At 38.2% G+C, this 24,748-nt stretch overlaps 1 protein-coding gene across 1 annotated transcript in view; it reads left to right on the plus strand.

The window, feature by feature from the left end:
* The first annotated feature begins 6 nt into the window (after positions 1–6).
* Positions 7–24,748, plus strand: part of LOC131012461 (wall-associated receptor kinase 2-like) — a 37,144-nt gene continuing 12,402 nt past the window's right edge. The window contains exons 1-5 of the mRNA XM_057940415.1: positions 7–270; positions 354–719; positions 9,788–10,306; positions 11,420–11,785; positions 12,229–12,396. Coding sequence (XP_057796398.1) covers positions 24–270; positions 354–719; positions 9,788–10,306; positions 11,420–11,785; positions 12,229–12,396 — 1,666 coding nt within the window. The 5' untranslated portion in view covers positions 7–23. The remainder of the gene's footprint in view (positions 271–353; positions 720–9,787; positions 10,307–11,419; positions 11,786–12,228; positions 12,397–24,748) is intronic.

A 24,748-nucleotide genomic window follows, 5' to 3' on the forward strand; every position in this document is an offset into this window, starting at 1 on the left:
ACATTCGCCTCATAAACCCCTACATGATTTCAGCTTGCTATGATTTGTCAGCAAATGATGGGAATAGTTTGAGTTTGAACTTGTCGGGAACCCCCTATACGTTGTCGTTTGGAAACGTGCTCACCGCCATCGGCTGTGATGATATGGTGTTGCGATCCAACGGAAGTTCCGTCTCCGGCGGCTGCTCAGCGTTTTGTGCCGACAAGAATGGTACAGGTGGCGTCGGGAATTGCCCATTTCATGGTTGTTGCCAGGAAAGACTCGATAAAGGTAATTGGCATGGTAGAAATTTTTATATACTTTAACCAAATGTAAACTTAATTTACTAGCTAGTTTCCTAAAATTTGATGCAGGCACGAGTGTGATGGGAGCACAATTAATTGACTTGAGCGGGAAATCACAACGTGAAAAGCTTTTCCCATGCAGCTACGCCTTTATGCAGGAGCTGGATGAAACCACCATATTTTCGTATCCGTTGTACTACCTCCATAACTCAACGGCATTGGTAAATGATAATTGGGCATCAGCAACAAGACGACCGGTGGTGCGGCTGGACTGGATCGTTGGGACTGAGAACTGCAGCCGAGCTAGGAATTCCGCAACTTACGCGTGCGGAGATGACAAGAGTGTTTGTGTTGATGATGACTCCAATAGAGGATACATGTGTAACTGCGTGCAAGGCTACGAGGGCAATCCTTACCTACACGGAGGATGCCAAAGTTAGTTTCTTTTTCTCCCCACTTGTGTTTATTTCTTATCTTGAGACACTACTTTTTTTGGGCGACCCATCTATCTTGAGACATTTTTTTATTTGGCAAAAGTTTCACCTTTCATTCATTAACTAAATAAGAGTGTGTTTTGCTAAGCTTATTTTAAAGAGCTTATAAGATGTTTCAAGAGCTTATAAGATGTAGTTTCTTAATAGCTTATAAGTTGTCAAAGTGTTTTGAGTAATTGAGCTTATAATTAAGCTAAAAAGAGAATTTTTAGCCAATGAAAGAAAAATTTTGTTAGTGAAAGAAAATCGAAGAAAAATGAAATTAGAATGATATATGATGAAAATAAAAAATTATAGTTGAATTATTTTTGTAAAATGAGTGTTGCTTATAAAATAATGAGAAAATAACTTGAGGTAGATGAACTTATTTTTTGAGCAACTTATAAGCTCTTAGAGGCTTAGAGCTTAATTTTACACCTTATATGCTCTTTAGGAGCTTATTTTGCCAAACACATTGAAGAAGGAAACACCCTCTAAGTCTTGTTCGAGTTTGAGGGTATTCAGTGTGTAATAATTGTTAGAGTATTTCTATACTCTATTTTTTAGTTGTCATTGTGTAGACTAAAGTGAGTCTCTTCAGGAGTTTCTCGGACTGTTTCTACCAGAGTTGCTTCTTCGGTCTCTTGTCTGGCAGTTTTCTCTCTCTACGGGTTTTTTTGTTTGAGATAGGCTTGGACCTTCAAGTTTGCTAAGGAGTCTTTATTCCTAAGGCTTTTATGAACCCTATTCAGTGCCGCCTCAAGTAATACCTTCGATGAGCCGCCGTCTGGAGCCTGCAGCCGGCCATAAGCCCAAACTTCTTCTAGGGTTTGGCTATTTATTGGTGATGAAAAGATTTCGAATGTGCTGCTGCTATCTTTGTTATTCTCTTTATTTTGAGAGAGTATTTTCGTGCAGTAGGAGAGCATACAGTTCGTGTGTGAGTGTGTTGTTGATTCCTGCTAGTTTTCTTTGGAAGCGTGAGTTGGTTTTTTGTTCGTTCATCTGTACTCCAGCTTGTTGGAGTGTTTATTGTTGTTGGTTTGAACGTGGATTGAGGTGCAGTCACGTTCTGTGAGTAAGTTCTATCTTGCTCTTATTTTGTTCACGTAGGTGAAGGTTTGGGAAGAAATAGAGGCTAGAAAGATCTAGTCTTCGCGTGTAAGTCCTTTGTATTTCTTATCTTCACTAGTGAACTGTTGGAACTGGGCGTGGCCCCCCAGACGTAGGTGTGTTATCACCGAACTGGGTAATCATTGTTGGTGTCTTGTGTTCTTTACTTTCCGCTTGATTTTCTTTGAGTATCTCTGCTTACTCTATTTGTGTGTGGCCGAGACAATTGATTGTTGGATAGGTACAATTTCAATTGGTACCAGAGCGGGATCACCCAAGTTATCGGTGTTGATTCCTGGTGTATCTATCTTGTTCTTTCCGCTGCTGTGTTCGTGTGTTTAATGGCGCTGCAAAGAGAAGGTGGGTCTGTTGTGAGACCACTCCTACTTGATGGAAGCAATTATATCTACTGGAAAATGCGAATGACTTCCTTCATTCGTGCGGTTGATGAGAATGCCTGGACCGCTGTGGAAGAAGGATGGACTGCCCCAAGTGATGAGGAGGGAAAACTGAAGCCCAGAAACAAGTGGACGACTACTGAATTGGCAGCTTCCAATGCCAATCAAAAGGCGCTGAATTATATTCAAAATGCAGTAACCATGGAAGTGTTTGCTCTTATATCCATGTGTGCTAATGCAAAAGAGGCTTGGGATGTTCTGATGAGTACTTATGAGGGGAATTCTAAAGTTAAAAAACAGCGTCTCCAGCAACTTGCTACGAAGTTTGAAGAACTGAGGATGGACGAGAATGAGGATATTGGCATCTTTCATGGCAAACTACTTGCTCTTGCTAATGAAAGTTTCTCTCTTGGAGAAAGAATTCCTGAGGAAAAGCTTGTGCGAAAGGTGATGCGTGCTCTACCTGAAAGATTTGACTACAAACTCACTGCCATAGATGAAGCAAGAGACGTCAGTGATATGAAGCTTGAAGAACTCATAGGTTCTTTAAGGACGTTCGAAATGAATCTTCGGCCAGAGAGAACTGAGAAGAAGAAGAGTATTGCGTTTGTCGCTAATTCCGAAAATAGCAAGAAGGTCTCTACCAAATATGATTCCGATGATTTAATTGAATCTCTTGCTCTTTTTACCAAAAATTTTGGTAAAGCTTTCAACAAGTTCAAAAAGAGAAATGATGGAGGTAGAGGTTTTCAGAATGCAAAAAGTTTTCAACTATCTCAAGGGAAGAATGAACGAGGATCTGCTTCAAAATCTGGAATTCAATGCCATGAATATCATGGTTATGGACACATTTAAGCTGAATGTGCGAATACATTGAAGAAGCAAAATAAATCCTTCAATGCATCTCAAAGTGATGATGAAACGGATGACAGTGGGAGCGATTCAGAGGATGAACCGGTTGCACTTCTAAGCTCTACTGATCTTTCTAAGAAGGAGGAGATTAAAGATGATCCTCTAAAACTTGAGACTGATTCAGACACTGAAGAGAAAACTGTTGCTTATGCTGCGAAAGTGGAGGAAGTTTCTGCCAAAGTCTCTCTGGACGTTGCTACTATGGAAGAGACTGAAAGTGACAATGAGGAACTTGATGAAAGCTACCTGGCGAAAAATTATGACATGATTTATAAGAAATGTTTGGCGATGCTGGAATTAAACAAGTCTCTCTCAACGCAACTTAATGATGTTTCCAGAGAACGCGATGATTATAAGGAGATGTATGGGAAGCAAAAGACAGAACTTGACATTCTTAAGCAGACCATGGAATCGAAGATGGGAGAATTGGAGCATCAACAGAAGCTGGTCAAGATGATGAGCTCTGGAACAGACAAGCTGGACGAGATACTTGGACATGGGCGTGTTGCTGGCAACAAGACTGGATTGGGATTTCAAGGAAAAGGTTGGGTTCCTAAAAATGATGGTGTCAAAAGTAATGATATCCCAACCAAAGAAGCAAATCGTCCACCTCCTCAAAACACTCACAGGCCAACGACTTATAGAAATCTGCCTCCTAAGAAGAATCATAATCGAGCCTTTATTCCTACATGTCACTATTGTGGAAGGAACGGACATATCAGACCCAGATGTCGTTTCTTTCTTCGTGACATCAAGATCAACATGAGAAACTCACAAAACCATCGACCAAGGATGAACCAGAGTTATGTGGCTCAAAATTCATTGAGGTCTGAATTTCAACACTCATGGCATCTGGATAGTGGTTGTTCTAATCATATGACAGGAGATGCAAAATATCTAGAAGATATTCATGCTGTGGCAGATGAAGAAGTCACTTTTGGAGATGGTGTTCTGGCGAAAGTTATTGGAAAAGGGACTTTAAATGTTCCAGGTATGCCGAAGCTTAAGAATGTTATGCTTGTCAATGGTTTAAAAGCTAATTTAATCAGCATTAGTCGGCTTTGTGATATTAAAATGAGTGTTAGCTTTGACAAGGATAAGTGCATTGTGAAGAATGGTGAGACAATGTTTATAACTGGAAAGCGTTCAAGTGATAATTGTTATATTGTCTCAACTAACAACTCGCACTTCAAGGCCTACACAGATCCTACAGAATCTTGGCATCAAAGACTTGGGCTCTGCATATTATGACTATCTGTTCATCAAGTACGGGTACCTTGCTGTTGTTTGAAGAGTTCTAGCAAAGGTATCAGTTTATATTCGTGCTTTATCAAAAGTTTCCTCCGATGTTGTATCTTTCTGAAGATCATGAATTTTCTCATCAAGCATCTGTTATCAAGCAAAATCCAATCTGATCAAGATTGTTGTTTTTGGACCACTATTAACTCATGTGATGCTAAAGTGGATTTCTTTTTGGTGACTCAGTCTCTTATTATTGATGCTTAAGGCGTCCCCGGTTTTTTTTTTTTTTTTTGCGTGATTATTGATCTTGGATGTTGGGTGTGTTCGTATCTGTTATGGGTGTCCCTTGTCATTGCTGTGACAAAAAGGGGGGAGTATATATATTTTGTGCTTATGGTTTGCTTATGGTTGTATGCTTTGAGGGGGAGTAGGGCTGATGACATTGAGGGGGAGTATTAATGATAACTCTGTTTCGTTTTCTGCTATGCTTCATGAGTTGTGCAGAGATGTGTTTTGTCTACACCAATGACAAAGGGGGAGATTGTTAGAGTATTTCTATACTCTATTTTTTAGTTGTCATTGTGTAGACTAAAGTGAGTCTCTTCAGGAGTTTCTCGAACTGTTTCTACCAGAGTTGCTTCTTCAGTCTCTTGTCTAGCAGTTTTCTCTCTCTACGGGTTTTTTTGTTTGAGATAGGCTTGGACCTTCAAGTTTGCTAAGGAGTCTTTATTCCTAGGGCTTTTATGAACCCTATTTAGTGTCGCCTCAAGTAATCCCTTCGATGAGCCGCCGTCTGGAGCCTGCAGCCCGCTATGAGCCCAAACTTCTTCTAGGGTTTGGCTATTTATTGGTGATGAAGAGATTTCAAATGTGCTGCTGCTATCTTTGTTATTCTCTTTATTTTGAGAGAGTATTTTCGTGCAGTAGGAGAGCATACAGTTCGTGTGTGAGTGTGCTGTTGATTCCTGCTAGTTTTCTTTGGAAGCGTGAGTTGGTTTTTTGTTCGTTTATCTGTACTCCAGCTTGTTGGAGTGTTTATTGTTGTTGGTTTGAACGTGGATTGAAGTGCAGTCACGTTCTGTGAGTAAGTTCTATCTTGCTCTTATTTTATTCACGTAGGTGAAGGTTTGGGAAGAAATAGAGGCTAGGAAGATCGAGTCTTCGCGTGTAAGTCCTTTGTATTTCTTATCTTCACTAGTGAACTGTTGGAACTGGGCGTGGCCCCCCAGACGTAGGTGTGTTATCACCGAACTGGGTAATCATTGTTGATGTCTTGTGTTCTTTACTTTCCGCTTGATTTTCTTTGAGTATCTCTGCTGTCACGACCGGCCCTTAATTAAGGATAATTAAGCCGGAAAAACCGTGACTAAGGGAGGGAGATTGGAAGCGGGGTAGAAAGGGGAATAATTAAACAAGGAAGGATAGTATTTAATCATTGTTAACAAAAGGAATGTTTATAATATAACGGAGGTTAAGTCATATTGACTCAAACAAACTAGTAAGTTCGGATAAATCCGACTTAATTCAAAAGACTTATTACTTAAGAATACGCAGCGGAATAACATAATCTGATTACATGTATGAAGACATGTATCCAAGAGTTCATTCATTTAACTTTTGACAAAAGCTCCGCTCTTCACTTCATCTTCATCAGCCACTATTCAACCTACACATTTAGAAATATATGCAGGGCTGAGTACGAGAGTACTCAGTGGGCACGTATGCCTAATTATAAAAATACATGCTTCAAAACTGTAAATTGTCATGCCATCATAAACAGTACAGCAAGGGAGTTTTAGCTAAAAGCCCAAGCTTACTAAATTCATTTGTGATTCTTAAAGTTCGACTGATCAGTCTAAGTTCTCTTGTAATCTATCATATCTGGAACTGTGTGCCGGAGAGGTGGCCACCTCTCACGGTCACTTGACCGGCCAACCCGCTAGATGACTCACGGTCACTGGTGTACACTAGTCCTGGCAGGATAGCTATCAACTGCTCAGGACCCGAATTCGATTGCATCATTGGCAAAGCCAAAGCAGATAGATATCATACTAAAATTTAAACATTTTATGGCAAGACAATATTTGAAATAACTTCAATTAATTTAGTCATGAAATAACTTGCTTGAACGTAACATTTAAACTCATTTGATATATATGAAAGTAATGCCCACCTGACAGCAAAGCTTTGCTACAGATTAGTAACTCCTTGACGAGCTCTTGTTCTTGCGCTCGACCTTTAATCCGAGAAAATAACGTAAGACTTTAAATCGAGGGAAAATTCTCAATTAGATGAGAATGCGTAATTTAACTATGCATGAACTATTATTCTGAGATAATAATCAGGGAATTTCTATTGTTAATTCAGGCTATCGGATTTTATACAAAAGCTAAGTCTCGTCTCATGAAGTCGGATAATTAACTAAAATTTATCCGTTCTCTCCAGGGTGTTCTAATCCGCCGATTAAATAAATCCCGCTCCTCGTAGTCGATAGAAAATAAATAAATAAATAAATAAATAAATACTTCAGCTTATTCGCTTTATAACCTCATAATTAATCGGGCTTAATAAATATGAACGGAAATAATAGTGTAAGTTCAAATAATTAAAAGGCTCAACATAAGGCAGCCCAATAATTAATTAAGTAGAAGTGGGCTTGGATAATTAATATGAAAGGCCCAATTGAAATAATATAGAACATGGCCCAAATTAATAATAAAGCAAGGCCCATTTCTTCAAATTTTAATCGGCCCATTCGATTCTCTCTCTCTCATCTCCATCTGTCGGCCTCTCTCTCTTTTCTCAAGCATCAGCCGACCTATCTCTCTTTCTCTCATCAGTCGCGGTTCTCCCTCAAATTCAATCGACATCCGACGCCGCCGCTTCCTTCTCCGGCTGTTCGAGCTGCCGGCGTCCAATCGTTGACCGCGCCGCCTCCTTTCCCCAAAACCCCTCTTGCTGACAGTTCGTCCAAGGCAAGAAGGGCGAGCCCTAGTTCACGAATTGAAGGTCGCCGTCGCCGCTGCCGTACTCTCCGTCGGAGTCGCCGCCGCGGTTCCTCTCTATCAAGCTCGGCGTCTACTTCTTCCTATCTGCCCCTGGAGAAACAGAACGAAAAGCCCTAATCTCGGCCTACAACTATCGCCGCCGCGGTTCTCTGGCCGTCAATCAGTGAAGCCGGCGTCGCCTCGCCTTCTTCTCCGAGCCGTTCGGGTCTCGATTCAGTCGTCAAGGTGGGCAGGGAGTTGAGCCCTGATTCCTTTCCACCTCCGCCGCTCTCCTTGCCGTCGAAACTCTGCCGCCGCTGCGACTGGATGGCCGGCGAGATTTGCCGCATTGCTGGACTGTTTTGAGGCGCCGCTGCCTCTCCGGCGTTCGGCCCTTCCTTTTCGGTCATTCGAGCTCCGACAAGCAGCAAGGTTCTGCCTTGTCGCGCCGTCGCCGTTCCGACCGAGCGGAGGTGCGTCGTTTCCGATTCAGAGCAGGCAGTCGCCCACTCCTCACACTAAAGCTAAGTAAAACTCGACCCTCTTTCTATCGGCTCTCAACGCGAATTAACTACAAGGCGTAATCTCTTGTTGTTTGTATAAACTCAGTTATGCGTATTTAAACTACATATAAACTGCCATTTGCTCATGAGATTATATTCGGTGATTTTGCTAAGTTCTAGAGCGTGAAGTATCCATGAATGAATCCTGATAGTTGTAATGCCTTAGCTTGATCATGTTGACATGAATACGAACTGGTATTGAATACTTGGGATAGTGAAATACCTTGAATCTGTTCAACTGATTGGTTGGTGATTTGTTGCTGAGTTTAACGAACTGGAACGAATGAACTGAACTGAAATAATTTGATTTTGTTGTCTCAATAATTTCAGGTAGATAAATGGAAGAAGATGAAGCATTACAGCAGGTTTTACCTTGAGACTTTGGCTGTACGAAGTGGAGGATTCTATGCTCTTCGGACAGCAAAGTGATAGAGAATGTGGTGTTGTTTGGCTGGAGTAGAGACTAAGAGGGAATGGTTGTTGGCTGAACACTGGAGCACTCTACGGAGATGGTACAGAGGTAGGGTGGCTGTAGGTGTTGAAAATAAGAATCAATAGTCAAAAGTATTAAAATCAATTCAAAGATTAGATCTTTGAATTGAATATAAGGGTGTGTATTTTGATTTTAAGAAGATTTTGTAAGACTTTTTATCCATTCTTATACTATATAAGGATGCATTGTAATCAAGGAAAAGTAAGCAATACAACAACAATAATCTTGCTTCTCTTTATTCTCTGCATTATGATAATAACATGTTTTATCAGTAGGGTGGTTGAAAGACCCCTTACTGCTCCAGCCGCAAGCGCCGCAAGCTACTACAGGGGAAAGGATGGGACATGAGTGTTATCAGAACTACTGTTGTTGCAGCTATTTTATTCTATGTGCACACACGCACCTTTCTCTTTCCTTTTCCCTTTTTCTTTTCTTTATTGCTGCGTGTACTAGCTATATGGTAGGAGTAAAGTGAAGAAAATCCTTCAGTCTTCGATAAATCTATATCTTGTGTATCAATAATACTAATCTCGAGTTTTGCTAATAAAATTGCGTGTTTGCAATCAAACATTGATTATTCCCATTAATCACGTATCTTGAATATCGATATCTAATTTCTTGCCTGCTAATTCTATATCAAATCCGTAAATTCAATTCGCTTCACATGTCGTCTAATATCTAAATTAAATCTGTAGATTTAATTAGATTAATAAGTCGGAATAAATCTACGACTCAAGTAACAAAATAGATAGAAATAATATACTATAGCATATAAAATTAATAACCTGACTTTGCTAAGTCAGTTATCATTCTAGAAAATAAATCATTGTCTACTCAATGAATAATTCACGATCATTTCATGTGGAAATATCTAATTCAGAATCTCAGCTGGATTAACATTACTGGAGGATGCAATAATTAAATATCGCATTTACTAATCTTAATCATAAATAAAAGAGCGGGCTACTACATCTGCTTACTCTATTTGTGTGTGGCCGAGACAATTGATTGTTGGATAGGTACAATTTCAATAATTAAGTGTCAGAATGAAAAAGATAAAACACACAAAATAAAATACGGAGGAAACTTATAGACTCTATAAAACTTGTGGAATTGTTGTTCATCACCCTCTTTGATCCATGTAGTATTTATAGGCTCCAAGAAAGACCTTTCATATATATCTAATCTCAATTAAAGAAATATAACATCTCACTACTATCTCTAATAACATCCCACTATTCTTTTTACAATACATGCATGGTGGATTTATGTAAATTTGTTACATAAATAAATTTGCATTAACTCCTTTGCTTCTTTGCCAGCAATTTCATTTTCCAGAAGTTCAATAGCCAAATATGGATGCTTAGATCAATGTGGGCAAGTGTCGATTCCATATCCATTTGGAGTGGGGCCAAATTGCTGCTTGGAGCCATCTTTTGAAATCCTTTGCAACACCAGCACCAACCCCCCAAAAGCCTACCTCGCCATTTTCAACACTGAAATCGTTGAGCTGAATTCAACAAAAGTTTTGGTCAACTATCTCAACCTAGCTTCAACTTGCTACAACAATGAAAATGGAATAAGCAAGGCAGAGGAGCGAAGATTGACACTTGACTTGATGAGAAGTCAATATAGATTATCAGAAGAGAACTGGATCACTGCCGTTGGCTGCGATGATACAGCTGTGGCGGTTATTGGACAAACAAATCTAGCTTCTATTCGCACCGCCTGCGCAGCCATTTGCTCCGACTCATGGATTTACGAATACGATAACGCACAGTGCGATTATGGAACAACATCTTTGGGAGGTGAAGCTTGTTGTAGGGTACCAATTCCAAGAGGTAATAATCACTTCATATTTCATATTTTGTTTCTAAGAAAAATGCAGACAATGGAAATAAGAAGAAGAATAACAAGATAGAGATAAAGAAGAAATTCAAATAAAAAAAATTAGGAATCGAAGAAGAAGAAGATAAGGGTTTGCGGTTTTTTAAATTATTGTTTGCAATATCTATGTTACATTAAAAAGGCAGCTCCCAATTTGAAATCAATTTTAAAATTGAGTAGCAATTTTATAATCGAAGGTTTATTTGTAAATTATATTTTTTCTTTTTATTTCATTTTTCTTTATCTTTTTGTTTTCTTTCTAAAACTTTAAATTTTGACTAATTATAAAATATTTAATATGCTTATAAAATTAAAGATCACGATAATAGCTTTAATTTGATATATTTTATATAAATATTTAATTTAAAATATAAAAGTTATTTTTATTTAAAGATTAAAATTATTAAAAATTCTCTCTCCTCTCTCCTCTCTCATCCTTTTCTAAATAACTCTATTTTTTTATTTTTTATTTTTTATTTTTTTAACTTATTATTTTTGCCTTTTCATAATATCTATTTTTAATGTTGTTATTTTTTTTATAAATTATTAGTTTTGCATTTTCATAATATTTGTTTTTAATGTTGCGATTAATTTTTTTTTTCAATATTCAGTTTAAATATATTTAGTTAAAATAATTTTTTTATTATATTTATGCATATGATAATCTAGTTGGTATCGATTTTATATATATATATATATATATATATATATATATATATTTCGTGCATTACACGGGATGCAAATGCTAGTTATATATAAACTCTGAAAATTGATGATAGAAAAATAATTAAAAAGGAAAATTTGTCTGTTTACTTAAATTGCTTAGAATTAATATAATTTTATTCTTGTGGAAATTATTAACTTTTTGTTAAACAAAACTACCCTCTAAAAATCCTAAAGTTGTGTATGTTTAAATCTCGATGCACCCTGGAAATTTAATTTAATACAATACTATTCAATACGCATTCTTTAATACTTCTCAAAACAGACATTTAGTAAAAAGGAAATAACTTGGGAAATATTGAAGTTATATAAAAGAAAGCCAAGCTAATTAAGTGGATTTGCAGGCACGAATTACCTTGAAGCAAATTTAACCGACCTAAGCGGACGATGGCCACGTACAAATTTTTCTTGTAGCTACGCCTTCGTTGAATACATTGAAAAAAATACTATATACACTTCTTCATTTCCCTTGATGAATAACTCAACGGGGATCACACCTGATGTTCTGTTCTCGAGAACAAAATACCCGAGCACAGCATTGGATTGGAGGATTGGTGAGTTGAATTGCAAAGAAGCGCAATTGAATCCGACTAATTATGTGTGTCAGGCAAACACTGATTGTGTCGATTATGATGCTACGCTTGGAGGCTACCTCTGCAACTGCTCCAAAGGATACCAAGGAAATGCTTATCTCCATCCAGGCTGCCAAGGTTAGTATTCTAATAGTTTTTGGGGTTAATTGCCTATAGATACACGGACAAGACTCAAATTTTGATTTTTAACTAGATTTATTTTTTTTAGCCAAAAATACATAAATTTTTAATTTTTTGGAATTTGGTATGAGTCCAAAAGTTCGTTGGCCAATAACTTGATCTTTTAGAGTCTGATGGGCAATTTGATGGCCAATATAAAAAAAGAGAATAGACAATATATATATATATATATATATATATATATATATATAGACAATATATATATATATATATATATATCTAATTCTAGCCTTTTTTACGTAGTAAAAGAAAATTATATTCATATATACAATATCCAATTCTAGTATTTTTTTGTGAAAATTTTACATGATTTTTTTTTTTTTACATGAGTTATCTTATGAATAAACTTAATCTTTATAATTTGTAAAATTTTGTATCAGATATTGATGAATGTGCAAATAATCCATGTGATGCATATTCTTATTGCAAAAATATTGCCGGCTCTTTTGAATGTTTGTGTCTAAGAGGGTATACCGGTGATGGAAGATTGAGCGGAAGTGGTTGCACGAGGTTGCAATCTCCAAACATGATCAAAATTGCCTTAATAGGTAATATATTTATTCCAAACCCAAAGTCTAATCAATTTGGGTCCTCACTATATGAAGTACATTTAATTTTATGTTTTACTTGGTCAATATTCAGTTTATGAGTCAGGAGATTTTTTAGGACAGTAACTTAGATTGATTTGGAAATTAGGACAATAACTTTCGGACTTGTAAAAATAGGACACTAATTATTTTTTAGAGTAAAATAGGACACTAATTAATAAGCTTCGTAAAAATAGGACATTTTTTAGGTTGAAGGAATATTAAATTGAATTAATACTCGATTGCCCGCTGATCGTTTCTTGGATTATTATTAATTCATCATACAACGATTAATTCCTAACATGCTCCTATGAATTTAACAGCTGCACACAGGTGTTAGGAAAACTTACTTGAGAATCGGATGCACAGATGGTTGATGATCGCGTCGAATGATTCAGACTCCAGCTCTGATCTTCTCGACTGTATCCCGCTCAATTCCCAACGTTGGATGGACAACGAACTATGAGAACTCCCAAGGCAGAAAAGCCAATCACGTTCTGCGCCCCCTCTCTCTGCTCTCAAAACCCTAATTTTGATCAGTGTATTTTCCTGAGAGCTGACAGCTGTATTTAAAAATACAGAAAGAAGAGTGGGGCGCCAGTTTTAGGGTGTAGGCGTTTTTCTGCCCTACTTGGGCTAGGAGACATTGGGCCAGCCCAGGGACCAGATACAAGGAATAAAGATGGGCCTCAAATAAATTAATTTATCTATGGTCAGCCCAGACCATAATTAATTTATAAATATCAGTTCATTCCACTAGAGAACCGATACTGACTTACCCCTTTATTGCCGGTGATGAGTCGGGGCTTGTATTTAGACTTATTAAATCTCCGTATTTAAAATATCCGACATCCATTAATTAATTAGAGCTCTGACAGCTTAAATTAATTAATCTCTTAATAATTCCTTAAGCAGTACCACTCAATCTTTATTATTACGCCTGAACTTAATCAACCTGCAGGGTTTAGCGCAATAAACCTTATTGAGCTCCTTAAGGGGATGTCATTATCCTATACCGGATACGGGTACTAATACAGATAATCAAATATCATATATTAACCGCTATCACCCAAGATACAGAGTACTCGAGTTAGTATATAACTTTCACCCATAGTAAGTCAAAGTGATACACGAGTTAACATATATATCTGAATACTTATTAGTATTAAGATTTATAAGTCACCGAGATCTTGATTCTTCACTTAAGTCAGATAGAAGAATACATCTCAAACTGTGGTCCTATCAATACGTAATGACGTACCAGTATAGACAAGTAGCCAAGACAGACTACTTCCATCTATACTGCAGCCTAAACCAATAACTTGTCCTAGAGTTATTTCGGCTGTGATCATATTATATCTCTTAAGGTTATTCCAATTATATGGTCTTCTGTGATCTACAACACACCATATAATCTACTTATACAGAGATAAAGAACATACATATGCAATCATGAACACAATCAGATAGGAGATAAAAATAGTGAATAACAGGAAACATTGTATACAAGCATAAAGTTCTTGCTTTCAGTATACAAATCCAACAATCTCCCACTTATACTAAAGCAAAACTTTTAGTATACAATGTGTCTAAATACTAGCTATTACAAAAACTTCACTTCATCTCTCCCACTTATACTGAAAGTTTTTCTCTAAGTGGGTGGCATCAACCGCAATCCCATCCCTCGAGCATGCTTCTCATAGGTTTTTTGCGGTAAGCTTTTCGTGAAAGGATCAGCTAGGTTCTCCAATGTATCAATCTTTTCTACTAGCACATCTCCTCTGTTTACGATTTCTCGTATGATGTGGTACTTTCTCTCTATGTGTTTTGACGCCTTGTGGCTCCTGGGTTCCTTAGAATTTGCCACTGCACCCGAGTTATCACAATAAATTATGATACTCTTAGGCAAATTAGGGACCACTCCTAGATCCAAGAGGTAGTTCCGGAACCATACAGCCTCTTTAGCAGCTTCCGAAGCAGCTTGGTGGACGTCGTATACCACCAAATAATTCCTGCAGAATTATCAAAATATATTAGTATCGTGATAAGCAGGGTCGATCCCACAGAGAGCAGATAAAATCATCCAATTCCCTAAATCTATTAAATTTTGGTGATGCCACCACGCCTTAACTTTGGAGAAAATATTAATTAACTAAGAAAAGCAAATTAAATCAAATAAAAGACTCTTGAATTAAATCAATTAAAAAGGTAATTCGGCTCAAATAAATCCACACTAATTTAATCTCTGATCCTCGACGCAATAATTAATTAATCCCTATTAACCAATTAGTTATAGGATACCGTGATACGCACTGACATACCCCAATTCCTACTTACTGTGTCGATAGACAGCTAGATACGCTAGTCTTGTCTATTTCCCTTATTAAAATATAACCTAGCTGGATACGCCAGTCTTAGATTTAATATTCTAATAGCATTAAGGTGAAGGAACCCAATTTATATCAATTATCCTAGATACGCTAGTAATAATTAATATACCAATTAATTCCTACTACGAACATGGTAGTTTTGCCACTAATCAGCCCTATTCCAACAATTACGGATTAGAGGTGCTAATTGACTATAATCCAATTAAACCTAAGCTGATCAGACTTAAATAAAATCGAATTTATCTTTAAACTCTAGGAATTAATCGAAATTAACAGGAATCAATTTTAAAACCAATTAGGTCTCACATATCATTAAATTAGAGTTTCATTATTATCGCCGAATTAAAAGAATTAGCTACTCATGCTTAAAATAAAAACAATCAAATAAATAAAATTAAACATACTGAAATATGCGAAATAAGCAGAGAAATAAATTGCAAGAAATAAATCAAACTTGAATTATCCCAATACTCGGCTGCTTCCTTTGTTTCCAATCCAGCTGCGATCAACAGTAAGTGAACAAGAATAAAAACTAAAGCAACTTGGAATCAATTTGCCAAAACACGTAAACACACTTTGCATGAAAGAAAAGATTGCATGAAATATTAAAGGTGAACTATGCTTAAAGAAAATCCAAAATTGCGGCTACTGCAAGTGAATGTATAGAAACTAATCAAAAAGTCAAAACCTAAATAATCTCTAGTCTAAAAGTGCGGCTAAGTAATTGCAAAAGTGTATATGTAAAACTAATCAAAAGTAAACCTAAACCTAATCAATATCCAATTGCGGCTATCTATCTAATGATGATAATATAAGAGTCCTCCTCCATAAAAATACTATATGCGGCACTTATATGGAAACAAAAGTAGGGAATTAAAATTCCCTTAAGCTACCGCCTACCATAACTATACGGGCTTCGGCCCTTTAACAAAATAAAACCCAAGAATACTTAATTAAAAATGAGTTTTGGACTTAATTAAATTTGGACAATTATCTTCAAGCCCAATCTCTAAAATTCCTCCATCTTCCATGCAATTCTTCATAATTTCTTGACTTTCCACCATCTCTTCCATCCACGAACATCCATCTCCAATTCATCTAAATCCTGCGCCAAAATGTCACAAACCATGTAAAATCATATAAAAACATGGTGAAACACCCACCAAACTAAGTAGCTAAAATACACACATCAAATCCCCTCACACTTAGATCATACTTGTCCTCAAGTATGACATAAGAGAAGAAATTAATGGTGAAATTCAGCCACAAGAAGCAACTCCCTTCCTTGACACGACACTAAAACTCCAAAGCAAAGAACGAACAACGGACACAAAACCAAACGGAAAAAGGAACAGAAAAGACGAGAACACTAAAACGACAAACTAAACAGAAAAACTGCAGCCAAAGAATCATCAAACACTAGCAACAAAATCTACTGCCAAATCAAACCATGCAACTCACAATCGATTCTCAACTCTCGAATCAAGAAGAGGAGATATCAAACAAGTGTTATATTGTCTATCCAGTCCAAATTAAGCAACAACAAATTCCTCTCAAGATTCACTCTTCTCTCAAAGATGTATTTGGAAATTCACACTCAAGAAGGAAGATCCAATCGATCGTGATATGTCGTGGTCACATAGTAACTCAAAAGGACTTTTCTCATTGGTTGTAATGGGGCTAAGGACTATCAATGATGTAGGCAAGATCCTAAGGGTCCTAAGCTCAAACATTGAAGATTAAGTATTGTGCATATTAAAACCGAATCACATCCAAAAACACTAATCATACGAGGAACAAACACTAACTCATCCTTGGGCATCAAGATCATCACAATCATCTGCATGCTAAACTAATTCAACTTGGTGCATTTTTTTTCTTTCTTTTTCTTTTCTTCTTTTTCTTTTCTTTTCTTTTTTTTTTTTTTTTTTTTTTTTTTTAGCACCTTTTATTCACATATTCAAACCACATACAGAGAATCATTTCACAATTCAGCTCAGTACAGAAAAACTTAGCCCAACCATCAACAATAGTCCCTGTTTGGCCAAACAGATCGTTCCTCCACGGTTCAGAACAATTTCAGCATGGATTCTGTTTGGGCAGACAGATACAACTTCCTCCAGAATTCAAATAGGATGTAATTCAATTCAAACATGCACAATAGGGTCAAAGAGAGAGTCCAAAACAGGCCTTGGCTTAATTATTTAGTGACTCATAACAAAGAACAAGGTCAAGGCTGCAATGGGCTCACTAGGGGTTAATGTTCAGGTAGGAATTCAAAAGCAGGCCAAAAGGTTACCCTAGTGCCTTCTATCATGCATCACCAATGACTCACAACATATCACAACTTCATGAATAACAAACCACTCAAAAAAGAAAAATAGTAGAGAGTGCTCTACTCTAATAAGCTCATTCTCACTTATATGTGGCTTTTTACTCATTGTTGCTCTTATTTGTCATCCCAAATGTCATCCAATAAAACACAGAATTTTCAATTTCCAATTCTTAATTCTCAAGCATCAAATCTTAAGTTCATCACAAAAATTCAATTCGGCAGCATGTTTATCACTAGCAATTTAACAATCCTAAGGCTAACAGATCACAAGACTCAACATAAAAAACTGACTCAACGAAACACAAACTCAAAGACGCCCCCCTCACACTTAGATTTTGCTTGCCCTCAAGCAAACAAAATAAAGCATAAGTAAGGGAAAACGAAAACACACAACGAAACACAAAACATAAAAAAAAAACACAAGAACAAGCAAAAAAAACAGGAAAAGGAAGGAAATCACCGTGTCGAATGGTAGCGCTCATCTCCTGTCGAATGGTGGCGCTCAAGTTCGTGATGCTCTCCTCTAGGGCTGCCACATTCCTGTCGATCTCTCTCTCTCTTTTTTTTTTTTTTTTTTTTTTAAGAAAATTGAAAACTAAACGAAACATTAAAACTAAATAATGAAAACTAAAAACTGAAAAGAAAAAACTAAACTTAAAACGAGAATTAAAGAGAAAAAAGAACAAAACGGAAAAATTAAAAGGGAAAGAAAGTCGGGTTGCCTCCCGATAAGCGCCATTATTTAACGTCGTCGGCTCGACTCTCGAATGCTCAAAAGATGCCCGGAACAAACAGCGAAACGGACTCCGCTGGAACTAAAGAAGAGGCATCATAGTACGGCTTCAAACGTTGTCCATTCACGGTGAATGTCTTAGCCGTGTCTAAACTGCGAATCTCAAATGCCCCGTTTGGGCAAACAGACTGGATCACGAACGGACCAACCCATTTGGTCTTCAACTTGCCGGGCATTAAACGCAGCTTCGATTGGAACAAGAGTACCTTTTGCCCGACCTTCAATGTCTTCCGACGCAGATTCTTGTCATGCCACATCTTGGTGCGCTCTTTGTACCACATGGCTGCATCATATGCTTCAAGACGAAGTTCCTCCAATTCTTGAAGTTGGAATTTTCGTTCCTCTTCACACTTGGGCAAATTCTTATTCACCTCCTTCACGGCCCAATAGGCGCGGTGCTCTAACTCAACCGGCAAGTGGCACATCTTCCCAAAGATTAAACGATATGGTGACATACCAATTGGGGTTTTATAGGCAGTTCGGTACGCCCATAGTGCGTCATCTAGCCTCAAGCTCCAATCCTTTCGAGACGGATTCACCGTTTTCTCCAAAATCTGCTTAACCTCCCGGTTTGAAACTTCGGCTTGCCCATTTGTTTGAGGATGGTAAGGAGTAGCTAATCGATGATGCACACCATATTTCTTCATCAATGCTTCGATGGTGCGGTTGCAGAAGTGCGTCCCCTGATCGCTAATCACTGCTCGAGGTACTCCATACCTAGTAAAAATGTGGGACTTCAAAAACGCAGCAACCACCTTGGCATCATTCGTCTTTGTGGCCTTTGCTTCTACCCATTTTGACACATAGTCAACGGCGAGCAAGATGTAGAGATTTCCGTATGAGCTTGGGAACGGTCCCATGAAATCCATCCCCCACACATCAAATATCTCACAAAAAATCATCGGGACTTGGGGCATCTCATCTCGCTTGGAGATATTTCCGGTCAGTTGACAACGATCACAGCTTTTGCAGAATAGATAAGCATCTCTATGCAATGTGGTCCAAAAGAAACCAGAATCAAGTACCTTTCTTGCTGTACGTTTCGGACCAAAATGACCGCCACAAGCAAGAGAATGGCAGTGTACAAGAATTGCTTGTTGCTCTGCTTCAGGAACGCAACGTCGGATAATCTGATCAGCTCCAACCTTCCACAAATAAGGTTCATCCCAAAGATAATATTTGCACTCACTTTGAAGCTTCATCCGCTGTGCTTTTTTGAACAATGGTGGGAATATTCCAGAAGTCAAATAATTGACGATGTCGGCGAACCATGGCTCAGACCCACCTTTTTCCACGACGGAATATGCTGCTGACTCGGAGAAACGGTTCTGTTTGGGCAAACAGACGGCCAAACAGGTCTGGATAGCATAAAGATGCTCTTCTGGGAATGCTTCGTTGATCGGAGTAACATCCTCATCGTTCTGGACCAACCGACTCAAATGATCAGCAACATGATTTTCCGCTCCCTTCTTATCCCGAATCTCCCAATCAAACTCCTGCAACAAAAGAATCCATCTAATCAAACGTGGTTTAGACTCCTTCTTTGATAGTAGAAACTTCAATGCGGCATGGTCCGTGTAGACAATTATTTTCGCCCCCAAAAGATATGAACGGAACTTTTCAAAGGCAAAAATAATCGCCAACATCTCCTTTTCTGTTGTTGCATAGTTGCATTGGGCAGGATTCAACGTCTTTGAAGCGTAATAAATTACATGGCTCTCCTTCCCCATCTTTTGTCCAAGCACCGCGCCCACAGCGTGGTCACTAGCGTCACACATGAGCTCAAAAGGAAGGTTCCAGTCAGGTGGTTGCATAATCGGAGCCGTGGTTAACTTGGTTTTCAACAAGTCAAACGCCTGTTTGCAGTCATCTGTTAGGGCAAACGGAACATCATTCTGCAGCAGATGTGTCAATGGTTGCGCGATCTTTGCGAAATCCTTGATGAATCGTCTGTAGAATCCAGCGTGGCCAAGAAAACCTCGAATCTCCTTCACATTTGTAGGGTACGGCAGCTTTGCTATCAAATCCACCTTTGCCTTGTCCACTTGAATCCCTCTTTCTGAAACAACATGGCCTAAAACAATGCCCTCCTTGACCATAAAATGACACTTTTCAAAATTCAAGATCAGATTCTTCTCCACACAACGTGTCAAAACCTTTTCCAAGTTGTCAAGGCAGCCTTCAAACGATGCTCCATAAACTGTAAAATCGTCCATAAAGATCTCGATGCTCTTCTCGATCAAATCAGAAAAAATGCTCATCATACATCTTTGGAAAGTGCCAGGTGCATTGCACAATCCAAACGGCATCCTCTTGCAAGCATATGTTCCAAATGGGCATGTGAAGGTAGTCTTCTCTTGATCTTCTTGGTTGACATGAATTTGAAAATAGCCACTATACCCATCCAAGAAGCAAAAGAATGATTGTCCAGCTAGGCGCTCCAACATCTGATCAATGAACGGTAGAGGAAAATGGTCCTTGCGAGTGGCTGCATTTAACTTCCGGTAATCGATGCACATCCTCCATCCAGTAACAAGACGCATCGGCACCAACTCATTCTTCTCGTTCTCAACCACTTGCAATCCCGACTTCTTTGGAACCATGTGAATCGGGCTCACCCACTTGCTGTCAGAGATAGGATAAATGATTCCCAAAGCGAGAAGCTTTAGAATCTCCTTAAGCACGATCTCCCTCATGTTCGGATTCAACTTCCTCTGCGGGTCTCTAACAGGTTTAGCATCCGGCTCCATCAAGATGTAATGTTGACACACGTCAGGACTGATACCAGTGATGTCCGCCAATGTCCACCCAATAGCCTTCTTGTGCCTCTTAAGCACGGTGATCAACTGCTGCTCTTGGCTCGCGGTCAGGTCGCTACTAATGATGACTGGAAGAGTATCAGCGTCCCCCAAGTAGACATACTTCAGATTCAAAGGAAGAGGCTTGAGCTCCAGTTCAGGCGGCTTCTCATCGGATCTCAATGGTCTGTCGTATGGTGTCTGTTTGGGCAAACAGAACTGGCTTCCCGAATTGACCACCTCCTGTTGTGCATAAAGAGACATGATGGCCTCCTTGACCTCTGCATCGTTCATTCCTTGAGCATCAAAATCTGTCCAACTCTTGATCATAGTGAGTTCCAACTTATCCTGCATGAATTCGGTCTCAAGAAATTCTTGGACGAGAGGGTCAATCACATCAATAGAATAAGCATTTTCAGCATCATTCGGAGTTTTCATGGCATCATCCATACTAAAAGTGTATTTCTCCCCATGATAATCCAGACAAATCGTGCCATTACTAACATCTATGATTGACTTTGCAGTTCTTAGGAACGGACGACCTAAAAGGACTCCCGTTGAACCCTTAGATTGCACTCCACTCATCCTCACCACATAGAAATCGGCAGGATATACAAAATTATTCACACTCACAAGAACATTCTCAAGCAAACCCTCGGGATAAACACAAGACCTATCGGCTAACTGGATGACCACTCTAGTATCTACCAATTCTACACCCGACAATCTATTATAAACAGTGAGAGGCATAACATTGATAGACGCTCCTAAGTCACACATAGCATGCTCGATCCTAGTATCACCAATGTAAATGGGAAGAGAAAACATACCAGGATCTTTGCATTTGGCGGGCAACTCCTTCTTGAGTGCAGCTGAAACGTTCTCGCCCATCACAATCTTTCCAGTTGCCTTGGACTTTCCAGCTATGAAGTCCTTCACAAATTTCCCAAAAGGAGGAATTTTCAGTGCTTGCAAGAATGGAAGATTCACTTCAAGTTTGCCGAAGATCTTCACAAAATCGATGAGCTCCTCTTCCGGCTTCTTCCTCGCCAACCTTCCTGGAAAGGGGACTGATGTTGCAGCCTTGGGATCATGTAAGCTCAACGGTTTAGAGACCTTGGTCTGCTCCTCTTCGTTGGATTCAAGTGCTGCTCCTTTCCCCTTCTGCTCAGCTGTCGGCCCCTTGCTCTGTTTGGCCAAACGGGGCTGTTCTGCATGCTGAATGACCGAATCCCTTGCGCCAACAGAACGCTCGAATTCCTCCACACGAAATTCGACTCCAGAATCTACATGCGGTCCATCTTGAGAGTTCTGGGGTGTCGGTCCGTCCAACTCCGTACCGCTCCTCAGGGTGATCTTGTTGACATTCTCCTTGGGATTCACATGAACTTGAGATGGCAAAGCTCCATTATTCCCCTTAAGCTGATTCATGGATGTGGCGAGCTGAGACATCTGACGAGATAGTCCCTCGATTTGCACCTTCTGCTCGGCTTGAGATTGTTGAAGTTGTTGCACATTATTTTGCAGAAATTGCTGGTTGCCAATCAAATCCGCCATCATCTCCTCAAGTGACTTGCCTTGCTTCTCGGGAGGATGTTGCTGACTTTGTGGAGCTTGATACCCCGTCCTTTGATGTGGAGGACGGTAGTTTTGCTGCTGTGGCTGCTGCATCGTTGGTGGTTGCTTCGGCTCGGGATCTCTCCATCGGAAATTGGGATGGTTTCTCCATGCACTACAAGAAATTAAGGGTTTTAGCCACACATGAATGTGTGGCTAAAAGTATATTTATGTGTCACTGTTTCTTTTTACCCACACATAAGCCAAATGTCAACATGTGTGGGTAAAACTTTGTAAAGAAAGGGTATTATCCACACATATGTATATGTGCGGGTAAATCACCAAACATTTACCTACACATATATATGTCACGAATAATACATTTTATGTGTGGGAAAAGATATTTATGATATACTGCAGCGATGATGTGGAAATGACATGGCATTTACACGTGGCAAATTTTATGTGTGGGTAAATCATCAAATATTTACCTACATATATATGTCACTAAAGGTATATTTATATGTGTGGAGAAAAATATTTTTTTTTGTAATTGAATTTTAGAAAAAATATTACTATTTTCAAATATTATATTTTATTAGTCAACTATAATATAATCATAATCATAATTACAATCAAAAATAAAAAATTAAATATAATACTCAACACATTAAATATAACAAGAATATCATACAAAACATTTACATAAAAAATATTCAACAAAATCAAAGTATATGTGCGAAATGACTAATTACATATAATTATAAATATCTAAATAACTAAGCACTTAATCTACAACTCGCGATTAATCTAGGACTGATAATTTTTCTTCGAGCTCTTGATCAAAAGCAATTCCATTGTACATTAGAATAGTTGAACATTGGTTAACCATCATGATAACTTTTTCAATTACTCCTGTCAAGATAAGAGAAACACAATATTAGTCAATATACACAATTTAACATATTGTAAAGTACATATAACAAAGTTAAAATAACCTAAAAAATATAATTGCTCCAATTGTTAGTTTAATCCATTAAGTGATTTCAATTTTTAAAAGAATCAATTCTCAAGCTAGAAGAAGCAAGAGTGAGTTCGAGTGGATAAAACAAAGTTGCTGGGCTATAAATTATTTCCCCAACAAGATTTTAAAAAATCACTTCTTTATGTGAGAACAACATTTATATTGAGTGAAATACATATACATTAGTTTCGTGCCTTATGATTTTTAGACCTTAAGAAGAACATCAGAAATATTAAGCTTAGTGATTCTTACTATTAAGCTATCAGACATTAAAAGAAATCAGAGATACAAACCTTGATAGATATGACAAAGTGGCCACCAGCTTTTAGGAAATATGATGCATTTAAAGCCAAATTTCTTTCCTGTAGGGGATGAATAAATCAAATACTTCAAAGTCGAAAATAGACTTGATATCATATTTATTCAAAATCCCTCAAACCATTTGATGCATCAATTGGTAAAGTTTGCTAGCTAAACAAACAAACAAAACAATCAACAATAGTTCGACACAATTTACATTTAATGAAGCCACATCTTAATTTACCAATATTTTTACATTACATATTTCTACACAATTTACAAAGTGATAAGCTGACACTCCTACAAAGCTGAAAACATGAGCCATTTCCTATAGTTGCAAGAATAGTCAGCAACAGTCCCCTTGGGATGGCCTAGTGGTTAGGGTGGTTGCCTGTTGTCCAAGAGGTCACAGGTTCGAGTACTCTCGGCCACAATAACCACTAGGTGGGGTGTGTGTGTGATTTGTATTATTTATAATGTAATTTCATCAAAAAAAAAAAAAAGAATAGTCAGCAACAATCCCTCCAATAATAGTTCTTCACCAGTTAGTTAAACATATTTTTGTTTCTATCAGCATATATAAAGGAAGATAAAGCAAGATCTGTCAACGCCAATTCAATCTAATTACATAAATCAAATCTTATTTGAGAGATGACATTTTACTTGAAATTAATGTGTGAGAATGCAAAGAAGCAGAAGAAGTTCCAAACCAGTGCTCACCTTGTCTTCTTCCCCCAAAGAAGCCGGAATGGATGAAGCTCAGAGACAGTTTCCAAATGCTGCTCCAATTGCTATTGCAGGCTAGTTTCACTGCATATATATATAATGCAAGTATTATAACTTGAGCTTGAATTCTAAGTGGAGAGAGAGAGGGGAGGGGAGAAAGAGATAACTGACTCCATGGTGAGAAAAAGCCTCAGAAGATCATCCCCTTCTACGACTCAAATCTACCACAATCAAGAAAACATTGATCAAACAATTAACAATAATACTACTAAAATCAAATTTAAAAAAATACAATGACCCAGATCTAGGGTAGGAGCCTCTCCGCCGCAATGCCGTCTCCCACCAATGCCCCTGGATCGCCGAAATCCACCACCAGGTCGCCGCCCCCCT

This window comes from Salvia miltiorrhiza, chromosome 2 (assembly GCF_028751815.1).
Source record: "Salvia miltiorrhiza cultivar Shanhuang (shh) chromosome 2, IMPLAD_Smil_shh, whole genome shotgun sequence".
NCBI lineage: Eukaryota > Viridiplantae > Streptophyta > Magnoliopsida > Lamiales > Lamiaceae > Salvia > Salvia miltiorrhiza.